Raw genomic sequence first — 19,790 nt, 5'->3', positions numbered from 1 at the left:
AAAAAGTAAAAAAAATAAAAATAAAAAAACAAAAAAAATGAAGAAGACCTAAATAAACATAGAACTACATTATGTTTCCAGACTGGAAGACTCAGTATTGTTAAGACTGACATCTTCTACCAAGTCTCCCCTGAATTTATCTATAGATTCAATGCAATCTCAATCAAAGTCCCAGCAGGCTTTTCTGTAAAAATGTTTATAAAATTCATATGGAACTACAAAGGACCTAGAATATCCAAAACAACTTTGAAAATGAACAAAGTTGGAGAACACTGCTTGATTTCAAGACCTACACTGTTACAGTAATGAAGAAAATGTGGTATTAGCACAAAGACAGACAAATAGACCAACAAAATAGAACAGAGCTCAGAAAGACCAACACACATATGGACAACTGATTTTTGTGAAAGGTGCAAATGTATTTCAGTGGAGGCAATAGTCTTTTTCAAAAAAAATGGTGCTAAAACAATTGAATATCCATATGCAGAAAACTGAACTTTGATCCACAGGTTGGACCATATACAAAAATCAACTTAAAATGAATCACGGACCCAAATATGAAACATAAACTGTAGAGTTTTCAGAAGAAAATGCAGGAAAAACCTTTTGAGAACTTGGATTAGGCTAACATTTCTAGACATCACATCAAAAACACAAATCAACAAAAGACAAATTGAACCGGCCATGGTAGTTCATGCCTATAATCCCAGCAGAGGCTGAGGTGGGAGGATTGCTTAATTAAGGCCAGGAGTTCCAGAGACCAGCCTGGGCAACAGAGTGAGACTCCATCCCAACAAAAAAATTAAAAATTACCCAGGTGTGGTGGCGCGTACCTATAGTCCTAGCTACTCAGGAGGACAGCCTGAGCCCAGGAGTTTGAAGCTGCAGTGAACTATGATCATGCCACTGCACTCCAGCCTGGGCAGCAGAGAGAGGCCCTGTCTCAAACAAAACAAAACAAAACACACAAACTGACAAGAGAGTTCATCAATATTTAAAACTTCTGCTCTTCAAAAAACACAGTCAACAAAAAGACAAGCCACAGACTGGGAGAAAATATTTGCAAAGCATATATATTATAGAGGACTTATAGCCAGAATATGCAAAGAATTCTCAAAATTCAGTACAAGAAAAGAATTTTAAAATGATCAAGAGATTTGAAGAGGCAATTCACCAAAGGTATGAGGATGACAAATAAGCACATGAAAAAGCAGTCAAATCATCACTCCTTAGAAAAATGCAAATTAAAACCACAATGAGATACTACTACATACCTTCCAGAAAGGCTAAAAAATTTAAAAGACTGACAAAGACAAGGAGGAACTGGAAATCTCACATACTGCTGGTAGGAATACAAAATTAGACAACCAATTTGGAAAACTGGTAATATCTCAAAAAGTTAAATATATACCTACCATACTGGATCATATTCTACTCCTACGTATTTACCCAAGATAAATGAAAGCATATGTCCATACAAAGATTTGTACATGAATATCCATAGCAGCCTTATTTGTAATGCCTCAAAACCGGAAACAACCCGAATATCAACAAGAGAATGGATCAAAAACTGTGGTATAGCCATACAATGGAATTCAACTCACCAAGAAAATGGAACTACTCATACATGTTATAACACTGATGAATCTCAAAATAATTATGCTAAATGTAAGAAGTCAGACAAGAGTCTGTATGATTCCATTTATATAAAATTCTAGGAAATGAAAACTAGAGTGTAGTGACAACACTTCGATCGGTGGTTGCCAGGGGATGGGGAGGAGCTGGGAGAAGCAAGACGTAGAGATCACCAAGGAGCATGAAGAAACATATGGAGTTAATAGAAATGTTCATTATCTTAACTGTGGTGGTTTCAAGGGTATACACATATGTCACAACTTACCAAATTGTGTATTTTAAATATGTACAGTTTACTGTATTTCAACTATACCACAAAAAAGCTGTTTAAAAAAATGTAAGTGTCTTTCTCGATGGCATATGTAGGTGCTTTGAAAACTGTCAGATGAGAGGAAGATGATACTAGAAATACTGACGAATTTCCAAAATGAAAAATTTTGGTAGCTAAGTATTAGAATGATGACTTAGGCACAGCATTATTTGTAAGACTAATTTAAAAAAATCTTTTTATTATGGAAAAAGTTCAAACGTGATCAGAAATATATAAGGAAGCCCCATGATGCAATTTACTGAGCTTCAATAATTATCTACTATGGCTAATCTCGTTTCATCTATCCCTCCATCCACTTTGCCCCAATAGTATTATTTGAAGCAAATTTCAGATATGTCATTTCCTTTAAATATTATATTAATAGTATATATTTCTAAAAGATAAGAACTTAAAGGTCTTTGTGTGTGTGTGACTCGATAGCTCATTTCTTTCAAAATATTTTTTAAAGCGGTTTCAAATTCACAGAAAAATTGAGTAGAAAGTACATTGTTCCCATACACCCCTTGCACATACAACTCCACCCTACCCCCAGCCTCTCCGACTATCAACATCAGGCACCAGAGTGGTACATTTGTTACAACTGATGAACCTACATCAATACCTCATTATCACCGAAAGTCCATAGTTTATCTTAGGATTCACTCCTGGTGGTGTACATTCTACAGGTTTGGATAAATATACAATGACATGTATCTACCATTACAGTATCATACAGAATAATTTCACTGCCCTAAAAAAATCCTGTGCTTCACAATTTACCCCTTTCCCTCTCCGCTAAACATTGATCAACCACAGATCTTTTAACCGTCTCTATAGTTTTGCCTTTAAAGATTTTTATTTTTAAGGTTAAGAAAAACCAGTGTTGTAGCCCTTATAAATGATTTCATTTCAGCGACAAAGGGAAGGATGACTCACTATATAAATGTTGTAAGTTTCAGAGAGGGCGGGTTCCTATGGGAAGTGGTGAGTATGTGGAAGTGAGTTCCTATGAAGCCAGATTCCTCACAGTTCCTGCAGCATTAAGTCAGGGGCTTCATTTTAATTTTCTCCCTTCCCCTTGCTTCAGAACATAACGCAAGTACAGGTCCAGCCACCCACAGCCTGTGGAAGTTATTTCTCCAGCAGCAAAAATCGTGGCAGCATTTTTAATATAGTATGACACCTGCGTGGTTCTTTTTGTATTTTTTTAAACCTGTTTTCTACCTTTTTTTAGTGTTTATTTCTGTAATTGTTTATAACATAGAAAGTATCCTCCCTAATCTCCTCTGTCCTACAATAAGAATATGGTGAGCAATGTGATGCATGTTTAGATTTTTTAAAAACCATATTCAGCAATTTGCTTAATCACTTAATAATATATTGAATACCTTTCTATGCCTGACATATAAATATACCTTAAATATTATAATGGGAGCATGGTAATGACAATTTTGATAATAACTGCTAATATTTATTGAACAAGTATGCTAAGCACTTTGGGTGGATTATCTCATTTAACTTAAATAAAGCTCTAAGTTTATTATAAACTTCATCTAACAGATAAAGAAACTGAAGATTAGCAAGGCCAGATAATTTGCCAAAGATCATAGCACTAAGAAGTTCTAGAGTGGAGATTTGAATTGAGACAGTTCAGTCAAGAGATCCTACTGTTGGCCATTTCCTTATACTACTAATTGGATAAACCATAAGTAACTAATGCCCCAATGATAAAGATCTATATTATCTCCAAATTCTCACTGTTATATTGGCATGTGTATTTGTAGATTCAACTGACAACCTGCCTCCAAATAAATACTAATTTAACTCCCACGAACAGCATATGAGAAAGCCTGTTTCTCCACACTCTCAGTAGCAATGGGTATCAATCTTTTATTCACTGATAGGTGAAAACTGAAGTTTTAATTTTTGTCTCTGATTATTAGTAAGGTTGATTAACTAGGCTTTTCATATATTTATTGCCATTTATATTTCTTCTTCTATATATACTGCTTGTATTCTTTGTTAACGTTTCTGAGTTGTTCGTGTTCCTTTTGACTTTATAAGAATTCTGTGTGTATTAGGGAATATCTGTCATTATTCATCACAAGCCTTTGCCATAGTTTGTTATTTGACTTTGTTCATGGCAGTTTTTGCCACACTTAAGTTTATAAGAAAAAGTATCAATCCTATAAGACTTTATGGATATTGTTTGAATTTCTACAATTAGAAACGTGGGGCTCCTAAGCCTACACTGTAGGATAGAACTAGAAGAGTAGCTTAACCAGAGAACTGGCAAGTTCAGTGGAAAACTTGAAAACATTTATTAATCACAGGCCATATGTGTTTCAACAACATGGAGAGTTCCATCCAGCACCTGTCCAAGCTTTGTGATTCCCTGGAGTTAGAGGTTTAAGCATTACTCTAATGCCAAAAGCAGCCGTCATTTCCCTGAACAGTTGACCTAACTGGTTAGAGATAATATTTAACATTTATGGGGCTGTTGTGTTAGGCTTGAGCCTAGTGTTTCTTAACAAATCATTAAGATCTGTGCCTAAGATTTCTGACTTTATTCTCATGCAAAAGCTAGCATGTTCCTCTGGAGGTCACAAAATTTTAAGTTCCTTTTCTCCATACTTTACTTTGACATAGCTGGGAAAACAAATTCATTGCTATCAACAGTACAATAACACTGTCAAAGGCTGACTGGCCCTGTGGATCTGACTTAGTTTAAATTTAGATCACCACTTTCACTTATTTTTTTCTCCTCAAGGTCTGTTAAGCAGTTTATAGATTTGTTTTCTGTTTAATTTTATAGATTTCTTACACTCAAAAAGTGACCCACCACCATCTAAAAAATTAAGCCAGTTCTGCCACTCTATGATTTGCTAACAATTTAATAAAGTTCTTCACATTTAATGCTTTGAATTCTGAAAAGATATATTAATAGGTGACTTTCACTTATAAAGACCAGACACATTTTAATATTGTAAATTCAGCAGCTGAAGGTAGCAGATTTATACAAATGGTCTTCAGCAATTGCTTTTATATAGAGAATCGTTATTAGTATTTCAATGATTACTGCTTTAAGGCTTCTTTTTTAGTTAAATGACTGATTATATTCTATTCTAGATCAAAAAGGCTATTGACAATTTATTTCCTTAAGCACCAGAAAATGTGGGTCAGAATAAACTAATACGAAAAAATACTCAGTATTCAATATATAAATCTAAACATTTTTCTCTAATGTCACTTTCCCTTTATTTCTTCTTTTCTTTTTTTTAAAATTTTGTTTTGAGATGGGGTCTTGCTATGTTGCTCAGAATGGTCTTAAACTCCTGGGCTCAAGCAATCCTCCCACCTCAACCTCCCAAGTAGCTGGGACTACAAGTACACACCATCAAGCCTAGCTTTCCCTTTTATTTATTGGAATACAACTGTTCTCAAACGATGGTCCCTGGATCAGAAGCACTGGTAAGACCTGGGAACTGGTCAGAAATGCAAATTCTCTGGCCCCATTCCAGATCTACAAGATCAGGAACTCTGGGATTGGGGCCAGAGAATTTGTTTTAACAATCCTTCCAGGGACACTAAGGCACACTAAGGTTCGAAAACCATGGTGTAATATAAATTCTATAACACTTACTTAACAATATAAACTAGTTTCAGGTTTACTTCAAAAAAATTTACTATTTTATACCTTAGAAAAGCAAAAAAGACTCAATTAATCCACATAAAAGATATAAATCTATACCAAATCAAAAACATGAATTTTCACTATTCTGAAGTTTATATTTTCAACTTTCTCTGGTTTTAGTATTCTTGTAATGTCAGTAGAAATGAAATGGAGGCTACCTCTGGCAAAGGATTATAAAAGGCCAAGGAAAAAGAGCTCTACACGTCAAAATTTTTGAAACAGAAAAATAAAACGCTACAAATTATTTATAGGTATAGTGAAAGTAAATCAAAGGATTATGATAGATCACAAATTATAGAAAAATACCCAATATTCTTGTTAGAGCTACTTAAATATCCAATCTACATGATATAGTTAGGAAACAAAGAAATTCAGTTATTTCACAACTTATAAACTTTGCCTTTTTTCAGAATCATTAGTCTACCTTCTGGTATCCAGTCCCTATAGACAGCCGTCCCCAACATTTTTGGCACCAGGGACTAGTTTCATGGAAGACAATTTTTCCATGGACAGGGGTAGGGGTGTGTGGGTGGGGGGAGGGATGGTTTCAGGATGATTCAATTGCATTACCCTTGTTGTGCACTTTACTTCTATTATTATGATGTTGTAATATATAATAAAATAATTATACAACTTGCCATAATGCAGAATCAGTGGGAACCCTGAGCTTGTTTCCCTGAAACTAGATGGTCCCATCTGGGGGTAATGGGAGACAGTGAGTGATCTGACAGGAGGCAAAGCTGAGGTGGCAATGAGAGTGACCAGGAGCAGCTGTAAATACAGATGAAGCTTCACCTGCTTGCCCGCCACTCACTTCCTGCCGTGGGGCCCAGTTCCTAACAGGCCACAGACTAGTACCCATCCACGGCCTAGGGGTTGGGGACTGCAGTCCACAGATATAGCCAACCAACAGCAAAAACAAAAATGAAGTCTATACCAGCTTCTAGTTAGAGGTAGAGGGTAAATGAATGGAAACCAGTAAAATCTTGAACTGAATGACATCTCTACAGAAGCAGAACACATGTTCCTGAGGAAAAATATAATAAAATGGATTCTCCATCTGACTCTTATGACATGTCAAGCTGTCATTTGGCAGTTGTTCTACATAAAAACTATAGCTTTGCTCCACATGGTGAAAGCAGTGCACATGTAACATGGCAGCAAGAGCAGTGGCGTAAGATGGCTAAGGAAGTGCCCAGGGAACAGGGGGCCCAGAGACACTCACATGGAAGCTGATGTCCTTAGGCAAGTGATGTGATTCACTTCAGACTTTTATTTGCAGATATAAAACCTAAAATTTCCCTTGCTAACATGAGGAAAAAACCCAAAACTCCTTTGTTCTTTTGCTGGAAGATTTGTATTGAGCTGGTTTAGAGATACTTGGTAACCAATAAACTCTAAAAGCAGCTCAGAAACATGAACAAAGTGCTGCCTTCAGGGAATTTACAACCTAGATGGAATCAATGAGCATCAAAAAGTAGGAAATTCCAAAAAGTGAAAAGATGAGGCCAATGCAACCACATCTCTCATCTGTCACTGGCAGAAATTAAGATGTTTTATGCAGATTAGTTTTCCAGATAATCAAACTTGGGTAAGTATAAAATTAATAATTTTTAATGAAAAATTTCCATGAATCATTGTAAACATTTCAGTCTTTTAAAATGAAGACTAACAGACATACTGAAGCTTTCACTGATGAAGAGGGCATAACACAAACTTCAGTTGCCAATGAGGGTGCTCTCAAAGGCCCCATGCTATCAGCCTTCTTTGACTTCTTTTATATCAGCTGTTCTAACCCCTACTATTTTAGTCAGTCATCATAGAAAACCTTAAATGCTTGCCTGCTTTCCGTAGATTCCATAGGTAGATTCCCGTACTGTACCTGTGTGACTTTTCCTCATATTTAAAAAATACCTCACTTTTTCAAAATAATTTTTGTTAAAATTATAGGACAACTGTATTATGAAACATTTGGAAAATAAAAGGGAAAAATCACCAAGATCACCCATATTTTTCTTTTCTTATTTTTCTGGTATAGATGTAAGACAAAGATGGAGAGCTGAACATTGGCTCGCTACACAGCAGTTGCTACTATCGTAGTTTATCTCAGTCTACATTCAGTCTACATAAGCTATGGAAAGCTTTCTTCATATTCAGTGCTGCCAATCTATACTGCATATTTTTCTTAAACTATTTTTAATTGGAAAAACACAAATAAATTTAATTTTTAAAAGGAAAGAATAATTCACTTATTTAAAATATTTAAACTATACACCATAAACGAACTAGAGCTACAGACTGGGAGAAAATATTTGAAAAGCATATAGCCAGCCCCCTAAAATATATACTATATTTGTATAAAATCAGTAAGAAAAAGACAAACAACCAATAGAAAAATGGGCAAAGAACACAAATAGGCAATTCATAAAAAATACAAATGGCCAGTAAGGGTAGGAAGAAAGTTCAATCTTATTAGCAATTAGGGAAATACAATTAAAATAATAGGAGATACATTTTAAGCCCATCAGATTGATACATAGTAAGTCAGATAACACCAAGAACTGGCAAGGATATTAAAGAACAGACACTGCAATACACTGGTTTTTGGGGCGGGGGTTTTGTTGTTTGTTTTTTTTGACACAGAATCTTGTTCTGTTGCCTGGGCTAGAGCACCATGGCGTCAGCCTAGCTTACACCCAGCTCAAACTCCTGGGCTCAAGTGATCCTCCTGCCTCAGCCTCCTGAATAGCTGGGACTCCAGGAGCACAACACCACACCCAGCTAATTTTTTCTATTTTTAGTAAACACAGGGTCAGGCTGGTCTTCATCTCCAGACCTCAAACGATCCTCCCACCTCCACCTCCCAAGAGTGCTAGGATTACAGGCATGAGCCACCTCACCCAGTACGCAATACACTCTTGATGTATAACCACTTCGGCAAGCATCATGGCAGTCTCTAACATAGTTTAAGATCCACATACCCAATCGCAGCAACTATCTTTGAGAAACTCACATAACTGCACTAAGATTAAGGAATCAGAATGTCATTACAGCACTCTTGGTTATTTTGAAAAACTGGAAATTACCAAGAATTTGTGAACAGAATATATAATTTTTATATATTCACGAAAGAAGAAAAAAATGAATACACTAGAACTACATGCATCTATAGATACATAAATTCCAAAAACATGGGGATGTCTCTTCTACAATATATACCTACACATATAAATTTCAAAAATGTGGGAACTATCTTCTATAGAAGATACATACACACGCTTTTTTAATATAAAGTTTAAAAACATGTGAAGTACTATTATATAACCTCATATTTATGTACAGAAATATTTATAGTAAGCATGGTAACCACCAGGATAGTAACTATCCTGGGAAAAGAGGAACAGGAATGGGGGAGGGGCACTTCAATTTTAATTGCAATTTTTTTGTTGTCATATAATTAGTCTCTCTTTTCAAATTAAATGCAAAATTTTGTTTAATTAGGATTTCATTTAGTGTAGCATCAATAAATAAAAATAGAAAAAGTTTAGTGAAAATAATCTTCAAAAACAACAAGGTATACAGAGCAAGTAAGACAAGATATTAAAGTTTAATAAAGTTGGGTGGTAGGTACATTGGTGCTTATATTATTTGCCATACTTTTCTGTATACACTTGAAACATTACACAACCAAAATTTGAGAAATAAATATTTAGTTTAAAAAAACAAACACTATTTTTAGCTCTCTGACTACTCTTATCAAACTTCAAATCCCTTTTCTGTGAATGAGATTACATGTAGCAGCCCACAAAATGAAAACCTATTCTCCAGGTGATATATAGGAACCCATCACTGTTTCTGCTGAGAGTTGAAGAAATGAAGCTAAGGTCAACCTTTGACCTCTGGAATAAGAGAAACGCTTTAGATATTATCTTCTACTGGAATATTAACAATATACAACCGTAAAGATACTTGAAATCACACAAGAAAGTCAACTAATTGAATAAGACTCAAATCCAAAATGATTTCAATTTCATTGTACTTCTGGCAGGGTAACCAACTCAATCCCATTTGCTCAGAACTGTCCCAGTTTTAGAACAGTCCTGTGTTTCAGAATCTCTAGTATCAGGCAAACCAGAGCAGCTGGCCACTCCAACTTCTAGTCACATCAAAACTTTTGAGTTGGGAAGAGAATTTTGAGATTATCTAGTAAATCACCTCATTTTACAGACAATAAGAGTGAGAATCCTAAATCTTCAATGTGTAAAGGGAACTTCCAGGCCATTGAGTGCTATATTCCAACTGCCCATTCCAACAGACTAATCCTCTGCAGATCTGGCTAATGGTTTTCCAGCCTTCTGTGACTGCTTTTAGTGATAAGTACACACTAGTCTGTAAGGCAGCACATGGTCTTTCAGACATACTGTAATTGTGAGAAAATTCTTTTTACTGATCCAGAACCTGTTTCCTGGTAACTTTCATCACTGTTCCTAGCTCCACCCTCTGGTCCCAACAGAGTAAAGTCCAACTCCTCCACGCCCTAGTGCCACCTGCACAGCTTATAGTTGGCCTTGTGTTTTCCCCATTCTGGCTCCACCTCTAAAAATCCTACTGATTCTCCAGTCATCTCACAGGACATTTGTGAAGTCTGCACCCAATATGTAATGATCAGCTAATAGAGTTGTAGGCACATTTGATGTCTGTGTGTGTAGCTGCTGAACAATCTCTTTGCCCCACGGCACAGATTATACTCCTTCCTGATTCCCTCCTTTGAACTCTTAGAACCTCTACGTTGTGCAATCATCCTGTCAATGAACATTTACTGAGCACTGTCAGGAACTGTGCTAGGTATTGAAAAGAATAAAATGTACTCAGCCTGTAGAAGAGAAAGAGCAAGACAAATAAAAGAATAAACAATGTGAACTATGAGGTGCTATACACTTCAGGAAGTTGGAGAAGGCTTCATTGACGGGGTGATACCTGAGCCACATAGGAACTATATCAACACTCATGTCTTTTGGTTTTCTATTTATTTTTTAATTGTTTATTTTATCTTTTCATTATCTTCTCTTTGTGTCTATCCAAGATGGAACACTCATGTCTTAAATAGCCTTGTGTCCCCCAGTACTCAGTTGAAGTTGAACAAATATATAAATTAGGTAAAGTAGAGAAAGCCTACTCAGCCCCCTGAGCATCTCTTGGAGGTGAAGGAGGATGACAACTGACAGTCTGGCAAGGGCAGTTTTAGAGGCTGACACGGTACCTGGCTACGTACAGTATTGCTCAGGTGGTTATCCTCGGACATCTGTGCATTCTGGAAGTAAGACAAGGGTGCAGGTAATTCTGTCATTGGAGCAACCGTATAGAAATATTTTTTCACAGAAAACAAAGCCTCTTGGGGGTCTGAAAAGGGAAAAAGAAAACAGAACTTTGTACATTATTACACTTTTATTTCTAAACATTTTCATAAATTACACTCAGCAGAAACAAACCTTTCTTTCATGTGTTCTCCTCCAGGCCAAGCTATCTAAGGACCTCGAGGGCTGCTGTCACTTGTAGGCTCCTGGATTAGGTCTGAAATAGGATTTTACCAGGTCATTCATTGTTGGTTAAATCTTAGCAAATTCATCCACACCAATCAAGTACTTAAAAGACCAGTTTGTAAACCAGAATATATGAATTTGCCATGACCTTCAACTAAATGACAAAGTTATTGTCAGCTCACAGTAACTCTTTAGCAATGAGTAGATCCACTTGAGACACCAAATAGTTTCAATCACAAAGATGTAGAGCAATTTCAGATGTAGAGCAAAGAGAGCTGAATGATCTTAAGGAATGTTCTTAACATTCCTATTTCTATGCTGACCAGTCTAACCTGATTTTCGCATCTCCATGAAAGTATTTGGTTTAGTGCTTTTAATTTTGTAAAATTCTTTCTACCATCTCATCTTATCCTTATCACAATACCTCAAAGCAAGGCGAATAGGTAACATACCTATTTTACAAAAGCAGAAGGGGACCCAGAGAAGTTCAGTGACTTGCTTAAGACCACACAATTAAGGCAGATGAGGACAAGAATCGCAGATTCTTGACTCCCAACTCCCAGCTTCAGGTTTCTCCTCTGTGTCCTGGCATTGCCTTTTTTTTTTTTTTTTACAGACATGGTTCTATGGCTATATCTTTCAGAGTTCACCTCCTGGGGGGCCACATTCCCATTTGCCTATCTTAATTTCCATCAACCAATTCTTTTTATTTTTTTGGAGACAAGGTCTCATGCTGCTGCCCAAGCTGGAGTGTAGTGGCATGATCATAGCTCACTACAGCCTCAAACTCCTGGGCTCAGTGATCCTCCTGCCTTAGCCTCCTGTGTAGCTAGAACTACAGACATGTGCCACCATGCCCAGCTAATTTTTTTTAGAGATGGGGTCTCACTATGTTGTCCAGTCTGGTCTCAAATTCCTAGCTTCATGTGATCCTCACGCCTCAGCCTCCCAAAGTGCTGGGATTATAGGCATGAACCACCACATCCAGCCTCCATCAGCCAATTCTTGATGATTCCAACTTTTCCTTTTCATAGAGTCTTCAGAAACATAGAAGGGAAAAATCTGTGTACATATCCAAGCAGTATTCCAATTAATATATAGTATCTAAAACATTTATTTCATACAAGTTTACATAAAAAAGCATTTTGTCTATGTCCTGTTTCATTTCCAACTTTTAACACTTCAGGATCCTCTATCCTCTAAATATTCCTTTTTTTTCTTCTAATGACTTTTCATCAAAAATGCATAAAGCAATTTTTTCCTCTAGTAAAGGTACCAAGTTCACATTAACCCTTAACTACCTACATTGGGATCATTCAAATCATGACAAATTTTTAACCAAGGTAGGCTTTCCATGCTATCCTACACCCTTTTATATACCATGTCCATCTTTCTCCTCCCCTCACTGTCAGCCCATAGTCAGCTGGCATGGGATCAGGGAATTACAAATCAATATGAACTAAAGACACAATGTAAATTCGTTAAAAAAAAAAATAAAGTGAATTAAGAATACAAATAGAAAGCCGGGCGCGGTGGCTAACACCCATAATCCCAGCACTCTGGGAGGTTGAGGCGGGAGGATTGCTTGAGCTCAGGAGTTCAAGACCAGCCTGAGCAAGAGCAAGACCCCGTTTCTACCAAAAATAGAAAGAAATTGGCCAAACAACTAAAAATAGAAAAAAAATTAGCCGGGCATGGTGGCGCGTGGCTGTAGTCCCAGCTACCTGGGAGGCTGAGGCAGGAGGATCACTTGAGCCCAGCAGTTTGAGGTTGCTGTGAGCTAGGCTGACGCCATGGCACTCTAGCCCAGGCAACAGAGTGAGATTCTGTCTCAAAAAAAAAAGAAGAATACAAATAGAGACAATGGTTACTCTTTGCAGGGCTTACTCACTGAAAGAAGGGACATGGAAAGCTGGGGTTATCAATAATATTCTGTTTCTTAATCCGGGTGCTAGTTACAATGGGGATTCAGTTTGTGAAAATTTACTGAGCTGTAGTCTTATGATCTGTGCATGTTACCATATTATACTTCAATTTAAAAATTCAAATAAATTTCTGTAGGAATAAATCTATATTTAGGATTATTCATACCTTTGGTCCTGTCTTTTAATATGGATAAAATTAAGATTTGGCAATACAGATTGTCCCTGACAGCAGTTTGATTTAGGATTTTCTGGATTTACTATGATGCAAAAGCAATATGCACTCAGTAGAAACTGTACTTTGATTATCCAAATACACATTGTTTTCCACTTTCAGTATTCAATAAATTACATGTGATATTCAACATTTATTATACAGTAAGCTTTGTACTAGATGATTTTGCCCAAATGTAGACTAACGTAAGTGTTCTGAGCGTGTTTAAGGTAGGCTAGGCCAAGCTATGATGTTTGGTAGGTTAGATGTATTAAATGCATTTTCAACTTACTTACAATGGGTTTACTGGGATGCAACTACATCATAAGAGTATGTATATTAGCATACCCAAAAGACAATGGACTCCAATAGAATAGTTTTATTTTTGAAGTACAATAAGTATTCAAAGTAAATGTTTTGACCTAAGCTTCTAAATTTTTAAAAGCTGACTAGTTGAAATTTTAATAGTGTAGCATTACTGATGAGTAAACAGAGTACATATGTAGCCCTTTCTTTCCACAAAAGCATTTAGTACAGCACCTACGTTAGCTAACCCAGAAATGCCACAAGATATCAAATAGAAAAAGTTCCTATCAGTTCCTCTACTGGCTGCTCTGAAAACCATTCCTATCATTTAAAGTATACTCTAGTACAGAAAAACCCTTAGAAATCTTATTAATATTCTCATATGATCCCTCGGAAACAAAACAAGTAAACAAGATGGTATTAGCCAAATGAAACAAAAGGCAAGAAAGGGCAATGCTGGCAAAAATAAATAGGAGGTAAGTAAATAAAGTGTATTACATTTACAGGTAAAATATGAGAATTATTCATGCATGAAATAAGATCAGTATAATCTTACACTATAAATTTAGCAAAAATAAAATAATACTAAATAATAAGAAAAGTGATTATCCATTCACTAAATAAGAGAGACACTGTCGACTTACATGTAAAACTCAGAGACAGAAACTTAGGGGATTTAATAATTTATTATGTTCACTTTACCCACTTTACAGATGAAACGATGTGACACCCAAAAGTTAACTAACTTAGCTAAGGTCACATCTGGCAAGCACGGAGTTGGAATTCACATATTACACTACATTACCTCTGTATAAAATTCTATCCTTGCTCTCTAGCAGTTTATAGCAATGAGGATTAAGGTACATTGAGCTGATTTTTATTACTAGTAAAACTATTGCTGAGATCTTAAACTTCAATAACTGGTCTAACTGTAAATTGAAAACTGAAGTGCCAAAAGCATTTCCAATATACACTCCTAGCATGTATGCATGTACATATTTATTTTTAAAGTATAAGCTATAATGAGAATCTGGTCATTTTAATTTAAGTAGTTTCCATTTTTATCCTTATGCTCACAGGATCTGTTCAGCTATGACATGAAACCATACAAGCTGATTACTACATTGGAGCTTTCTCAGACAAATCCTGTAAGAATCATCAATAATATAGTGGTCATTTTAGCATATCCCAATCCTATCTTCGAAGTTCTTTTCACATCCATTATTCCATTAGATTCTTTAAAAAAACAAAAAACAAACAAAAAACCCTCATGAAGAAAGGAATCCGTATTAACAAGTAAAAAACCTCAGGAAAGCTGAAGGAATGTGCCTATGCAGTTATGGTTCTGGAATGCTGTTTCCAGAACTCAGGTCTTCTGATGCCCAGCCCAGGTCTTTTCCAGTTCGCCCAGAGAAATCTCATGCCTCCCTTGATGCTCTGAAGATCACAGTGCTACAGGGTGAGCCTCCCTAGAAGAGCTGCTCTTTACATGGAGCTCAGTAGGAAGCAGAAGCAGGCAACAGGGCTAGGTCTCAGTTAGGCCTGGTGAACAAACAAACGCTGTTGGTACAAACAAAGGGGCAGGCAAAGCTCAATTTGATTTTAGTCCAGTAACAGCTGAAAACAATCGATGATTGCATGGAGAAGGTCAATGACCCCACTGTTCAAGCAGCGTGGCAAAAGACACTAGTAGACTTTATAACATTCTTAGCTGAGCCCTGTGAACACAAAAAGATAGTTACTCCAAAGTAAGGCTCTTTCATGTGACCTGGATTGCAGAGGGAGTGGGAGTAGGGACAGAATTGACTTTGGTGTTTCTGCTCTCTGGCAACCTGCTGAAGACTGACAGAGCACAACACATGAATTCACTGCTGTCATTTCCTTCTCTCAAGACACTTGCTCAATCAGACAAAAGGAAAAGGAGATCCTTCTCTGATGGGCAATTAGAACTTTTTTCTATTATATACAAACAGACAGAAAAAGCCCCAGGAGAACTACACATAATCTCCAAGCTTAGACAGAAAAGTCTGTCTAACCAGAAAATCTTCTACCCATTGGCACTTCAAAAAGTATCACAGGAGCAATGCTTAGAATTTCAAATTTATTAAAAATCCCGTTCAAGGGCCAACAGAAAAGCACATTCTTTTCTCTCACTATATCCTAAGGTAACAACTAAACCTCAAACTCCTAGAGAATGTAGTTACTTTATTTTATTGATAATTTTCTTTTTTCACTCTCAGAGATAATATGTAAACAAAATTTGCACTCCAGAAAAACATCTTCATAAGACGTAATCATGATCTCTAGCACAGAGGGCTTGTGGCTTGCTTTAACATCTCTAAGCCACTTGACTTGTTACTCTTTCACTTACAAAAACGCTAACAGTATTTTTTGCTGCATCTGCACTACAACGTTAAGAAGTTCTGAAGTGCAAAAGAGCTTGTGATTTAATCATTTTCTGCAAAAGTATTTAACCAGCCTTGGTGTTACTTTGACAATTTCTCCCTCAACAGGCAGCCCAAGTTCTGATTGTATGGATGGGCTAGAAAAGCCTCTACTTGAGTTATTAAATGTTCACATCCAACAGTGAATGCAACCAAACTCTAAACTACATTCATTAATTGAAACTAAAAAAATAATTTAAAATTAATTTAAAACTTTAGGAATACATCCTGAAAACACTCCTCTCATTTTTAAGAGACTAGCACAAAATCATTTCCCTAACCCTTTGTGAAAGCGGTAGACACTAAAAAGAGCAAGGTTAGTGATACATTCTATTTGATTTCTTTTCTCCTCCTTCCATCCCACTCCACCTCTGTGAACCATCTGTGGTAGATTAAATTATTATTCAGCAAATATTCACTCCCTCCCCCAGCCTCCCCAAGGGAGGAATGTATTTCTCTACAGTGATGTCGGGCTTGGCTTTGTGACTTGCTTTAGCCTCAGAATGGGTGCAGTCTACTCACCCCCAAGTCTTCTGACATGATCATATGACTTGCTTTGATAAACTTGATCGCAACAGATGTGGCAGAAGAAGACATTTGAACTATGCTTGTGCAACTGGCCTTGTCTTCTTGCACTTCTGCTGAGAAGAGCTTACCTTGAGTAGCCACTACTCCAGAATAAGACTTGCAGATAAGAATTGTCCTCTCTGATCTACACCTTGACATAAAATCTTGCATGAGAATAAATGTTCTAAGACTCTAAGTTTGGGTAAGGTCTGTAAATGTAGAGTTACTATAGCAACTTGTTTTTAAAGAATGGTTATGTTGGCTCAGAAGATGCAATAAAAATGAACAAAGACTTATAATTACAAGTCCAGAATCCCTTATCTGAAACCATTAGGACTAAATGTGTTTAGAATTGAGAATTTTTTGGATTTTGTAAAGGTAATATGATGGAAATACCTTATGTTGTATAATGCCCCCACAGGATCTTAGTTAGAACCACAAAATCAAATACATTATTCAGTCTATAGTGAAAAATATGAATTGTTTTCAATTACATTAAAAAAGACTACAACTAGGTACAGGTCAGATTTTGCTGTCAAATTAGTTACAAAAAAACTTTTGGTTTTCATGAGTTTCTGGATTTCAGGATTGTGTATATGGGACTGCAGTCAACCTCTGCATAATTATTAAAAAAATCTTTCCCATTGTCTCAATTTCTCTACGGAAATGGACAGAACACAACTAATTTTTAATGAAAAAATGATTACTTACATCTAATTAATTTATAAATCACTGGTTATATTTAGCATTGCCTGCATTCTTTCTTTTGCTTTGAATCAACTTTAACAAGGAACTGTACAAAGGCATTGTGAAAAGGAAACATTAATACCCCTTAATCAACAAACACTTACTGGGTTTCTTCTACATAACCAGACATTGTGATGGGTACTAGGGATACTATTAAATCAGATATTGCTTCTGTTTTTAAGGAGCTTACTATCTATGGGGGAAGACAAACAAATTTTTATATTGACTAAATATTGAAATAAAACTGTCAAGTATATTGCGTTAAAATAAATATATTATTAAAATATATTCAAATTAATTTCACCTGTTTCTTTTCACCTTTAAAAAATGTTTATTACTTGTATTTGGGCTAAAAGAAGAAAAAGAAGAAAAATTCAGACACTTGTGTTTGAGCTAAAAAAAGAAAAAATGTTTATTAAAAAATCTGAAATTAACATTTATGTACAGTATATTTGTACTGGAGAGTGCTGCTCTAAATCTTCAGTTCTTTCTGCTACACCAGGTCTAATATTCAAAATCCCTGACAATCTTTTCCTTCCTGAAGCTTCCTCCCTTCCTCAGCTTTCGTGACACTGCACTATGGTGGTTCTCCTCCCACCACACTCATTCTCCTCAGCTGGCTCCTCTCCCTTCTTCCACCCCCTCATTATAAGTGCTCCTAAGTAGTGTCTGTCCTTTTCATTTAGACATCTCCTCCACTGCTCCAACATCAACTGGTAAATCTATTTAAGTGACAAAATTTACAGCTCCAGTCCTGCCCATAGGACATTTTCAACTGCTGATACTTCAAAAGTAATACTCTCAAACCACTTCCTTGTCTTCCTCTCTGGTTCTCTCCTCCTAATTTCCTTATTTCTGAGAACGTCCCTCCCACTCTCTAAACCTAAAACCTCCTAGTCAACTTCACACTTTATTCCTTGCTCCTCAACTGGTTGCCATGTCCTGTTTATGTTTCTTTTTTCTAAACCTCTGCCACCATCGCAGACCGAACTCTCTCATTATATCTCACCTGAATTATGCAAAAGTCACCTCAATTCTCTCACCATCCCAGCCTCTACTACCAGATTAATGTGCCCAAAGCACAGCTCTGACCATAACAGTGCCACACACTTGAAAAGAATCTAAGAGGTAAGAAAAAGCAAACACATGTAAAGCACTGGACATGCACGCCTCGTGACAGACCCTGTTTTCCGCCTCGAACGTAAGACATGAGGAACCTAGCCCTGAGTGCCACTCGCTTCTGCACAAGGACACACTTCGGGCGTGAGGCACAGAGTTTGACCGGTTGCTCAAGCCGACCCAGCCCAAGGAGCTTCCTCTTTCTCCTGCTCCACTCAAGACGTTCAATCCCGGCCCAAGGCACCTGCGCCTGGAGATGTCTTCGGGAAAAAAGCATTTCCGTACCAAAGCGCGAAGGGAATCTCTCTTCAACCTTACCGCGCGACGCGCCCGGAGCCCGAGAAGCAGGCCGCCCCTCCTGGTTTCCCATGCGGGGTCCCTCCGTCCCAAACCGGCCGCGCCCCGCCCCTCACCCTCGAGGACACCGGTTCCGCGGCCCGGGCAGCGACAAAGGGCCGGGGGCTGCCCGCGGTATCCCGTGTCCGCGGTGCTTTACTTTCTCCCCGGACTCCCCATCACGCACGTACTCTTTTCCCGTCGCCGCAGCCGCTACTCGCTCGCAAACCAGATTACTTCCAGACCAGCCGCTGTTTTGTTTCCGATGTGAAATCGCTGCCCCCGGAGCTGCCCGTCCTAGGCCACGCCCGAAAGCCCTCACCAGTGTCGTCATTTCCGGCTCTGGCGCCGTTGGCGGCCGGGCCACCCTGGGCCGAGCTTCCGGCAGTGCGCGAGGATTGCGGGGGAAATCCGGCGCTCCAGCTGGCCTCCTGCACCTGGAGGAATGTGCCTCCACTGCAAGCGTGGGTCGTCAGGGATCCGGGACTGCTCTTGAGCTGAGGAACTGGTCCCCGTGCGTTTCTCCGGCCTACGAGCAATAGATCTTAATCTAACTTCTTTCATTTCTCTGTAGTACTTGTAGTATTTGTATAGTTTCTCCAAATGCGAACTAGGGGCGTCACAATCAAGAGGATGCTAATTAAAATTGTACATATCCGTGCCTCTCCCAATCAAAACTTCCGGTGGGTGGGGAGAACCAGAGAAACTTCACTTTAAACAAACATCCTCCAAGATTTTTGGGGTCCAAGCTTGAGAACCAGTCTTCGTAGATGTAAGCTAGATGAGAGCAGAAAACATGTCTTATTTTTGTTATCCCCAAGCCTAACATCTGGTTCATACATAGTTGGTTGCTCGGTCATTTGATTTTTTTGCATCCGCCAGCTTTTCGTCCAGTTTCCGTGAAGACAGTATCAACTAACCCATTAAGCAACACAGCACTCTTACGTTCATCTGAA

The 19,790-nt window shown here is 37.6% G+C and overlaps 1 protein-coding gene across 3 annotated transcripts in view; it reads right to left on the bottom strand.

Annotated features, from left to right (window-relative positions):
- The window catches only part of PSEN1 (presenilin 1), a 95,224-nt gene extending 76,060 nt beyond the window's left edge, over positions 1-19,164 (bottom strand). Inside the window, exons 1-3 of one of the 3 annotated variants that reach the window (XM_012656183.1) lie at positions 19,026-19,164; positions 11,129-11,210; positions 10,900-11,039 (exon numbers count right to left, since the gene is read on the bottom strand). In XM_012656183.1, coding sequence (XP_012511637.1) covers positions 10,900-10,986 — 87 coding nt within the window. In that variant the 5' untranslated portion in view covers positions 10,987-11,039; positions 11,129-11,210; positions 19,026-19,164. The remainder of the gene's footprint in view (positions 1-10,899; positions 11,040-11,128; positions 11,211-19,025) is intronic. The other 2 variants (XM_012656185.1, XM_012656184.1) reach the window with 2 other exon arrangements.
- Between the last annotated feature and the right edge of the window lie 626 nt (positions 19,165-19,790).

The sequence above is a fragment of the Propithecus coquereli genome, unplaced genomic scaffold, assembly GCF_000956105.1.
Source record: "Propithecus coquereli isolate 6110/MARCELLA unplaced genomic scaffold, Pcoq_1.0 Scaffold5, whole genome shotgun sequence".
Lineage (NCBI taxonomy): Eukaryota > Metazoa > Chordata > Mammalia > Primates > Indriidae > Propithecus > Propithecus coquereli.
Note: the sequence above shows the minus strand (reverse complement) of the source record. Positions and strands in the feature narration are given on the sequence as shown.